The sequence below is a fragment of the Bidens hawaiensis genome, unplaced genomic scaffold (assembly GCF_021521415.1).
Source record: "Bidens hawaiensis isolate Kalapana, Puna unplaced genomic scaffold, B.hawaiensis_p1.1 tig00012834_1, whole genome shotgun sequence".
NCBI classification, from domain to species: Eukaryota; Viridiplantae; Streptophyta; class Magnoliopsida; order Asterales; family Asteraceae; genus Bidens; species Bidens hawaiensis.
The window spans coordinates 347899-359010 of record NW_027492070.1 but is presented as its reverse complement, the minus strand read 5'-3'; the positions used below and the strand labels follow the sequence as shown (position 1 = coordinate 359010).

At 35.9% G+C, this 11112-nt stretch overlaps 1 protein-coding gene across 1 annotated transcript; it reads right to left on the bottom strand.

Moving 5' to 3' along the window:
- Window positions 1-4441: 4441 nt before the first annotated feature.
- Window positions 4442-7459, bottom strand: LOC143542368 (BTB/POZ domain-containing protein At5g60050-like). Its single transcript, XM_077034969.1, has 2 exons — window positions 6843-7459; window positions 4442-5454 (listed from the first exon to the last, which is right to left on the bottom strand). Exons 1-2 carry the CDS (start codon window positions 7443-7445, stop codon window positions 4519-4521), a joined length of 1539 nt encoding a protein of 512 aa, XP_076891084.1. The 5' UTR covers window positions 7446-7459; the 3' UTR covers window positions 4442-4518.
- Between the last annotated feature and the right edge of the window lie 3653 nt (window positions 7460-11112).

Sequence of the window (11112 nt, the reverse complement as noted above, 5' to 3'; positions counted from 1 at the left end):
AATAAATAGTTTACTAGCAAAGCTTGAAAATCTACTAACGAGACAAACTTGAGTTTTGAAAATAAAGTTCGAAACGAGCCGAGCTCAGCTCCGTATAAATTAAACGAGCCGAGTTCGAGCCTAATCGAGCTCGGGCTCGACTCGGCTCGTTTGCACCCCTAACCTTAAGTAATATCACAAAGCAACTTCAAATGGTAAAAATAAGAATATAAGGATATTGGATATCTCTATTAATAAATAAATTATCTTTTTTCAGCGACGTTTTCATTTTTATTTTTTATTTTGCCCTAACGAGTTTACCCTTTGAAAATACAAAACCTGATTTAACTCTTTGATACCGGTAAGCCAAAGATCTATTAATTTACAACCATGGGTGCTCTTTCCATTTTGACGCCCATGTTTAAAGATTGTGAAATGGTCCTGGCGTGGGCCCATACCTTAAAATTAGGAGACATGTGTTGAATTCTGATAGCTGAGACAATAATTCTTTTAGCGCCTAAAAGTAAATGTAAGACTCGTGAATTAATGTCTGATACAAGATGTAGATGAGGCACGAGTGTTAGTTATGTGCATTATATATTACTGTTTCTTTTCAGAAAATAACTATCCATTATTTTGGAGATGCCATGAATAACATCTATTTCTTGTCTTCCAACCCCCCTATTATTTCTGGACCCGCATTCTTTATAACTTCACATTTTCCAATTTTTTGGTACCATAGTTTTGTAGGCATTTGTTTGTACAATGTTTGTATTTATGTCAAGAGGACGTACCACAAATAGTTTATTACAAAAAGTTTTTGATAGATGCTTTATTTCCTCTTTTTAGCCCAAGGATTTGTACATAATTTCATAATTAATAATCAAATTTCAGATTGTCCGTTTCAGTTATTTTACGAACTTATAAACGCCATAAAGTTAATTAGAGTATGTATATATAAGCATTAAATATGGTTTGTCGAGTTTTAGGAAATCAAAATTTAAAAATTTCTTATAAATAAACCTCAACGTGCTCATCACTCGATTAGTTTTTGATAGTTCCACAAGAAAAATACTGATATTCATTTGTGGCGTATTAAAAATCTTCTTCATAGATCTACTAAATAATATTATTGATACTTGGGATGACGTTACTTTAGAACTAAATGATGTAATTTAGGAGTAGTGTATAGTTTGCCGTCAAAAAAATTTAAAAAGTTGATGGATTCTCAATTCTTCATATGGATCATATATCTGAAGATGATGCTATATATGTTTGTATTAAAAACACTTCTTCTTCTTACCATTTTCAAAAAGTAGGCAGTCAGTTAAGTTCTAGCTAGTCCACAATTATAACACAATGATAGCTAACTGTGCCTAATTTATGTAATATGTAGGTGAGCACAAAATGATTGAAGATTATGCTGATTTGAGGATGAGACTTTTAGGTTTTTATGAGTGAGTATTAAAGTATTTAGTACTTAGCAATCTTGTGATACAAAAAGTTTTAAGACAATCTTTCAATGTACATCATGAATGTTATGATCAGATTTAATTATGTTTTGCACTATATCTATTATTAAATTATAAGATATTCGTGTTTTGTGACATTTTTGTGTATTAAAATCTTTTTTTTTTCCTACTTTTATCTCATTTCCACGTCATCGCTGTGTAAAACAAAAATCATAAATTAAGAGCTAAAAGTTGTTCACTGAGTTTACTTTTGTTTCTCCCTTAAAAAAAATAAGAATAAGAATAAAAAAAATAAACAGGACTAAACTCTTTGTCATGTACCATATATGACGATGAATTTATAAATATGTGATTATGATGAGTGTGTTAGGACAGACAACATGACATGGTGTTATTGAAGGATTGACAGTAAGAATTAAATGAGAATAACAATGCACCTTAATTACCTCCATCATAGTGTCTTTTATTTAGTTTTCATTATTTGAATTCCAATCCATAATAATGTGGTTGAATACTTGAATTTGAACATATTTAATCTGTTTGGACCACTTACCTTGGAATTATAATCTTCGTCTATATAATTGATTAAAAAACATATTTACTCTTAAATCTATTCACCTTTTAGAAACCTAAAACATCCGATTCTTAATATATAGCTTTAATTTTATTGTTTTTAAACAGTTATTTTCTTGTGTTTAGACTACAGCACACGTCAAATTGAAGAGTCATGTTGTCTCACTCTGACAATCCTATGTTATTTTAACCGGGTCCACGCTGGCTTCGAAGTTTGATTTGGGCATTCCTCCGAGAAATTATACCTTCGGCTGCCACTTAATAGTCGATGTGTCAGCACAAGAGCATAACTCTATGACCTAACACACAGTGGGACGAAAACCTAGGTGGGCTCGGGATTCGAACTGACAACCTTGCACAAGGCTTATATCAAATTCTTCATTATTATAATCTCCCCACCAAAAGTGATACAAGTGGTGATCGAACTTTGGTTTCCACCGAAAAACCCAAATCTCCTACCACTAGCTCTATTCAGTTAAGTAATAATTTATGTTTGTGTGTATAGTGTTAGGATCAAATAAAAATGGTCCATACCCTACGGCTTAATACCTGGTCAAAGGAAACAACACACAGTAATATTTTTGTAAATAAAGTAATCACGCTACAAAGAATTACTCAAGAGTAATTATTATTACGCTAGGCTTTTAAGAGGGGGCGGGGTGGTGCGTGAGCCGGCCTCATCACCTGTGATGGCAATTTGCACACCGCCGCCGGTCATTGCTCACGCGTGATTGGGGATGGTTGCGTGATAGCCATCACGCAAGTGAGGGGGTGGAAATCGAGGAGGGAGCCGTTGGATGGAGGTAGCCGTTGAGGGGGGGGGGGTCTAGAATGGAGGACTGTCGCCGAAATTGATGGAGGACCGTCGCCGGAATTGATGGACCACCGAAAAAACAGGGAAGAAGGAGATACATCTGGAATTTAAACAGGTAGCCGTTGAGGTCGCCGCCGTCGCCGGAATTGATGGGCCGCGGTCACCGGAATTTTTTGTGTATTGGAATTGGTATTTGGGTGTGGGTTTGCAAGTGATACCGGCCGGAATTATACCAATTTGGGTGTGGGTTTGCAAGTGATGCCGTCGCCGGAATTGATGGGTCGCGGTCGTCGGAATTGGTATTTGGGTGTGGGTATTGGAATTGGTATTTTGGGTATTGGAATTGGTATTTGGGTGTGGGTTTGCAAGTGATACCGGCCGGAATTATACGACGGCAAAGTGGGTTTGGGTGGGTGTGGGTTTGCAAGTGATACCATCACACAGCCACCCCTACCAAATTCCATCAAAATGTGATGGATTTGGGGTTGGTGATGTGGCACACCACAATTGGGTGCGGTGTGTGAGGAGGATTGACCACCCCCCCGCCCTAAGTAGCGAAAAAGTTATCACGCTACTTCAATTTGGATGTAGTATTACATAACTAAATTACTCTAGAGTAATAGGTTTTTTGCCACTTTAAAGCTTTAACGTAATAATCTTCCTGTATTTCACACACATAGCAAGTTAAAACCTATTTGGTGTTTTTATGGAAATACATATAAATCCGTGTTAGCATCACACTCGGCACAAAATTGTTATGGACCAATGGGATTTGTGATAAATAACTCGTTGAGTGAGTCAATCTCTAAGAAAATAAAAAGGAATCTAGAGAAGAATTTAGAGAGTTGCAGAAGAGAATAAGATGGGACAATTTTCTAATATATTCCATAATGCAAACAAGTACACTATAAATAAGAAAACAATGAAAACTAATTCAAATCTAGTTCCTAACAACCAGGAAGAGAACGTTGGCATCCCATTATTCTCTCTTGGACTTGCTCAATTTATTATTCAAATAAACAAAAGAAAATAAACGTGCATTTAGCATGCATGCATGCAAGCAATTAGCCAATGGGCTTCTTGGGCTCAAGCAGCTTGTTGGACTCATGAATATCATCTTTGAATTTCTTAGGAAATGGCCCAGGTACATAACAAAAATATAACCAACAATTAATTCACACTTCACCATTTACTAAGTAAACAAAATAACCTACTAATAAGCAAGAATGCAAGATGAAGCAAATCCAGTATAACAATTACATTTTCTCTTTAGTAAAAAAAAAAGGTCAAAAACCAGGTCGAGTAAGAACCGGTTTCGGGTTTTTATTGGTTTTCGGGTAGGGTCGGGAGGTTTTGACCGGGTATAGGTGAAACCGGTTCCAGCGGGTCTGCACACGCAGGTCGGTTAGGGTCGGGTCAGGTCCAGAACCGGTTTTCTTTTGCTCCTCTATCATTAGGTGTTAGATCTCCCAGTTCCTTCTCTTCTTTCTTTTTCCTCATCAAAAGAATATTGCTGGATTATTTATAATTATAAACAAAAGTAGACAATGATCTCCATAACAGACCATAATAAAAATAAAATTAATAAACAATGTAAAACAACAAACTCATTATATGTACAAAATTATTTCTCAACACCTACAAAAATCAACACAAAACTTACAAAACCATTAACCATAATCAACTCGGGTAATCACACACGGTTATCTGCAACTGCGGCTCCGCCACCGGCTGCCTCACAAACGCTCTCCTCCACCATATCTCAAACGCCCGTTGTATATTCGGGCAATCATCCCCCTTTTCAAGAAACCGACTGAACCAACTCATCAAAAACGCCTCTTGTTGCAATAACGGTAACGTAAGAATAATATTACTCAACCCCTCTTCAATCATTCTCCGGTGCACCGTTCTTGAATCACGTTTCATCCAACCAAAATCATCGTATAACGCGTCCAACCACGTCGACAACAAACTCACACGTGTCTCTTTTGGTAATAAAATGTTACCTCGACCAATCGCGATACATAATTGTGCAGTAATACGGCTTATCTTATGTCTATACATTATTGGAACTTTTGAATGAAGCGTCGCAAGCTCATTTTGCTCGGACCATATTTGAACAAACTCCTCGCTTATTTGCTTTTTGATTAATATATCGACAACCCATTCGAGATTATCGGCTACACGACCTATTTCACTCATGACTCCTCGGTTTTCATCATTAGACGTCGCTTCAAATAAGCAATTAATAAGGGAATTAAGACACTTGTGACATATGGTGTAAAGCGTTTCTTTCGAGAGATTATTTTGGGGATAATTTTGATCCGATTCTTGTTTGAGTAATCGTGAAACTAGGGTTTTCATTTCTTTACGGGCTTTTTCGTCTTTTGCGTGTATGACTCCCGTGACGAGCCTCGAGAAGATGTCATCGAGTTTTGAAGATGTTGAGGGGTGTAATGGTAATCTTTGCAAGACTTCATGAGTGGTGTGAAGATGAAGTTCACTGAGATTTGATATTATTCTCTCTTCTTCTTCTTCTTCTTCTGACCATGGTACTGCTTCTAGATATTCTAGACATGATGATATTCCATCATCAAATTTTAATGCATCACATACCTATAAAGATAGTAACAGATTACCAATAAGGGTAAAACGATCATATCACATCGACCTAACTCTAATGCATCATACTTCACACGCCTACAAACATCGTCAAATTAAGCAACTGGTTGGCAGTTGACTTACTGGGTCAAAATAGATCATGTTCGGAATCTAAGTTAGCATGAATTGTGTAATTCTGCACCTAAATTATACAATTCTACATCAATTTGAACAAATATTATCTCTATCATGAAAACTAACTTCGATGAATCACATATCCATAAAGATAAATAAGAGATTACTAACAATTAACAAAGGTAAAACAGTCATTCCACATCGATGTAGCCTGAATCCAAATTTCTCAAAATATTTCTCTAAACATGTTAATTTACCATATTCTTATCACAATTCACACCAGTGTTATAAACCTGTTAGGCGCTAGACGGGCAGTAGAGTACCTCTTTATACGTAAATTTTCAAACTTATCACAATTCACACCAGTGTTATAAAACTCACTAGGCGCCATACAGACAGTGGAGTACCAACAACTGACAAGCGATTAATTGGATTGGAGCTTTATATGTAAATTTTCAAACTTTATATATAACTTTTCAAACTTATTAATCGAATTATATTAATAAGTGAAATTTCAAATAATTTATAGATTTTGACCGGTTTTGACCAATTTTGACTGCCTTGGACCAATAACCAATTTTAAAGTCCGATAAGTTGAAATCTCATTGGCAGCCCAGCGATTAATCGCCACCAAGAATCGATTTTTACAACACTGATTCACGCACCTACAAACACGATCAAAATTAAACAACCTAGTTGACCTGTTGGGTCAAAACAGACCATTTTCAGAACCTAAATTAGCATGAATTGTGTAATCCTACACCTACATTATACAATTCTACATCAACTTCAATAAAAACCCTAACTTTCCAATCAAATCTCAACTAATCAAACCTAATAATAATAATAATAATAATAATAATAATAATAATAACAAAATCAAGAAACAAATAATTTTCAAATAATTCAACGATTTTGACCGAAAGTGGCTGCAGTTTTACCAATTTTGACAGCCTTTAAGTTATTACAATTTTAGAGGCCGACTAGTTGAAATCGCACCAGCAGCCCAGCGATTAGCGATTATTTGCCACCAAGAATCGATTTTTACAACACTGATTCACACACCTACAAGCATGATCAAAACTTAACAGCCTAATTAACTTCTAGGGTCAAAACAGACCATACTCGGAACCTAAATTAGCACCTACATTATACAATTCTACATCAATTTCAATAAAAAACCCAAACTTTACAATCAATCTAAACTAATCAAACCTAATAATAATAATAATAATAATATCAAAATCAAGAAATAAACAAGCACGTACCTTTAACAACCCCAGTATCTTAACCACACCTTCACCCACCATCTTCTTAACCGGGTCATCACAATACATCAACACCAGTGTTTCCAGATACACCTCCACGTCATCACACTCACATATCTCAACCGAGTGGTGGGACCCAGATCTCCTTCCCAGCTTCTCCTTAAAGAACTGACTCCGTCCAATTAACACATCCCGGTGCACATCCATCGACACACTGAACCCATCTCGAGAGCTAATCGTAAGCTTCACGTCACCATACCCTAACCCCGAATTCCTAGGGTTTTGAAACGGAGCTGTTGAGAGTATGTCGGATACCCGTTTTTCTATCTGGGTTCGGGTCGATTGGACCAGATGGGTCGGTTTGGATGAGAGGGTTTGTTCCTCGGACATCATTTCGAAGAGGGTTGGGCTGGGTCGGGTCTGGGCGGGTCGGGTCGGGTCGGATGGGGAAGATGGGTAAGAAGGTGATGATTGGGTTGGTGGTGGAGAGAGGAAGTAGTCGGAGATGAAGCCGTGCTTGAGCATCGTGGAGACTGCTTGCTGTTTCGATTTCGTGTTGGTGTGGGTGTGGTTATTATTATTATTATTATCGGAGGATGCCATTAATGGAATGGAAGCTGTTTTGATTGATTGTTTGAAGGTGGAAGAAAGAAAGGGTGTGACAGTTGGAGGCTTTTGTGTGTAGGTGTTATATTATTGGTAAAAAAATGGTGACATAAGATATGAAGCCATATGTGTGATTTTCTATTTACATGTTTCTCTATATTATTGGAAATAGAAAAAGGTAACATAAGTGTTAAAACTTTACCGTATTTAACGGATCTAAAAGAAAAGTTCAGAAATAACCCAAAAAATGTTGACAACAGGTTTCGAACTTGCACAGGTAACGTTCAAGTATATGCACTTCGACACTTCCAGATAGAGTTATTAAACTACCAAAACAATATACATACTGGTTTCCTAAAATTGCTAAATATCTGCACTTCGCTGACAAAGTTGAGCTTGGGCTACCCCTCAAGCCTCTTAAATCTGCCTTTGAGAGCAGTTGATTATTTAGTCTAATGACACGGGTAATGAATGACAGAGCTTGGAGTCTTTGAGGTTATAATTTTGATCGGACTCCAAGGAGTTTTACCATAATTGTGTGAGTTTTCTCAAGAACTAGGTGATGTGGTGATGATCAATGCACTGATATACGACATTTTCCTATAGGGATGTGACAGTGTAACACCCATACATTGTGGCCGTGCGACTTTGTCGTTATAAAAAAGTTTAAAGTTAAACTTAAAGTATAGAATGTTACACAATCTTCTTATACAAGGTTTGAACTTATGTTCAATAGCTAAATGAGCTTTATGTAATAGACGAGTTCGAAAACTTAACATTTGATTTTGTTTTTCTATCTACAACTAGATAAATATTTAACCTTTTTTTAAAAAGTTTGTTTTTTTATGTTTGGATACAAATTATACTTAAATTTAAGTTGTATTCCAACTAATGTAGTTTTTTATACTGTGGGATTGAAAAATAACTTGTGTCGAATATAACGGTTTTCAATAAAAAAAAATTATATCGAAATGTAAAAAAATGGATATTTAGTTTTTTAGAAAATATATTTAAAAGGCATCCGGGTATTGTGAGAGTTAAACATGTACATATTATTAAGCAGGTTGTACCATTTACTCTATGCACCATACTCTTTACCCACGTATACCTACCTTGACGTGTAAGCTATCACCACCACATATCTCATTAATAAACCGACTGACGCGTCTCTCTTTCTCCTTCTCATTAATATAACAAATAAAAATAACCCGTCGATCGTCTCTGTGGGTTTTTATTTCATCTGATTGCTAGGGTTTGAAGCTCTACCTGAGTAGTAATCGCTGAAGGATAGAGGGTGTTCCATCACGGTCGTTGCTTCAACTGATTGTTGTACATTATGATGATGTTACTGTTGCCGGGTGTACTTTAGGAACCCTAGGCGGCGGTGGCAAGAACGACGGATGTCGGCGTCCAGTCGTTTCTCATGTTTAGGCAACGCGTATTGATGACCAGTGATATACGTCTATTTATGCTTCTCGAATCCCTTGTAAAGTTATGTTTATTTAATGTTTTAAGTTCATTTAAGTTCGAGTTTTGTAATCTTTTATTATTTAAGGTTTTGAGTCAAGTTTTATCTATTTATTATGTTTTATATCTTTTGGTGTCTTGAGTGTTAAGCTTTAATTCTTTCTATCATTTCATGTGAAGGTTAAGTTCGCGTTTTGTTCGTTTTACTCGTCAATGACTACATGATTAGTTCACTTAGAGTTTCGATTTGTTTTCATGTAGATGGTGGCTTTGGAGTCAAGGAAAAGAAGTTCTAGAAGTCTCATCGTTACTTGGAGTTCAAGAAAGGGACTTAACATGAATAAACAAGAAATAAAAGCATAAAACGAAAATTCCCTAAAAAGGGCGCCGCGCCGTGCCTAGGCAAATGCCTAGGATGCCTAGGCCGGGCGCCTAGGCCTTCTGGTCAGCCAAAAATTGCAAGCCCAAGCCCATTCTCGCTTATATAAACATCTTCATTCCCTAGCCGATCCGAAGCTTTTTGGCAGCCGATTTCAAGAGTTTTTCCAAGGTTTTGAAAGTGATTTAAAGCTAGGAACTAAGGAGGATCGAGAGAGCTTTCATCCGGGTGTTCGAGGATCAATCGCAAAGGGTTTTATCGCTCTAACTTTCGTTCCTTGTTCATTATTCTTGATGTCTTTCCTTTTTGTTTTTAAGACTTGTTTAGGATTGTTTTTAATAATGATTCTAGGCTAGACTTCATGTCTATCTAGGTTTGAATGAACATGTTTGAGACTTGATTCTTGCTTTGGACTTATGCTTTGATTATGGTTTGTTGATTTAATAGTAAAAGACTTGATTTTGCTTTCACGATGCATATGAATGTTTATTATCTTGATTGATTGTTAATTATAGCTTCACATAGATCTTTTATCTTTTGATTGTGTTCTTTAGATTTAGGGTTTATATTTAAATCATTACTTGGTGTTTTGATTATTGTGATTAAATGGGCCCATTAGATCATAGAAGCTTGTTGGTAGTTGGTTAAGGTTTTAAATGTTTTACTAAATTCCAATAGCTGTAAGGTGAGGAGTTGTTCATGTGTCTTGGTCAATTGCATGCTAGGATAGTAGTGACAATATTCTTGCTTATTGTGTTGATCCATGTTCATGATGTCATGTTAGTTTATCAAGTTATTTAGGGTTTAGTGTTTCGTAAGATTGCTTGCTTTAGATACTATTAATTAACCCTAATTGATGACTTTGCGGAAATCAATTCAACTGATTGCTTAATAATCTAATAATTGTTCTTTGGGATTTCATTTGATTCAGTCAAAGGTCCTTAGGGTTAGTTAGATGAACACGTTTAGAAATCAGTTTCCATAATCATGTTATTTGTCCATTGCTTGATGATTGTTGATGCATGGGATTCTTACCTAGGTAGATTCCTTCTCTGATTGGTTTCAATCTTGTGTTTAGTTGCTCGTTTCTCGTTAACTTGTTTATTTACTTTCTTAGTTTAATCTTAGTTTAATATTAGTTTAAAAATCCCCCTTTAAACATTAATAATAAATAGTCGTGTCGTAAGTCGAGTCTAATTAGTTAATTACGTAATTTATAGAGTCCTGTGGGTTCGATATTCCGGACTTACTTAGCTTTAGTACAATTGACCGGTTCACTTGCCCGTGTTTTGTGTAGTTGAGTCTTAAGTCTAGTTTTTATTACTTGTTAATTTAGTTAATATTTAATTGACTGTTTTAAGCACATCAACCAGTCATTTCAGAGGCTTTAAGGCTGTGATGATATTTATTATCTGAGCCCCCTTTCCGATTTTCCTTTCAGATGAGGTGTTAATTTTTTGTTATTGTGTTATTTATTGTCTTTGTTAACGTTATGCTGCTGTGATGTTGGGTTCAATTTAAGTTTGTGACATTTCAACTTTTTTAATTGTTTGGTATTCTAACTGCTTGGGATGTTTACATGTAAACTTGATGGCTACATATCTGTAGGGTTTAGGGTACAAAAACTCTAGGGCCTTTTAACCATCGAATGAAGTCACAACCTGTTTTTGAAAAAATATACAATTTGGCTAACCATGAGTATATATATGATGCAAATTAAGATCAGTACTGAATTTGCACTTAACATTGTACGTATGTATATAAAACTAAGTTCCGGCCAACTTACTGACATGGCTGCTCCAATAAACAAATGACTAT

Bases quoted from the DNA above. Each gene is read 5' to 3' on its own strand.
- LOC143542368 (XM_077034969.1), bottom strand. From the start codon at position 7,445: ATGGCATCCTCCGATAATAATAATAATAATAACCACACCCACACCAAC. The intron at 5,455-6,842 runs GTACGTGCTTGT...CTATCTTTATAG, and splicing joins AGATACTGGGGTTGTTAAAG to GTATGTGATGCATTAAAATT.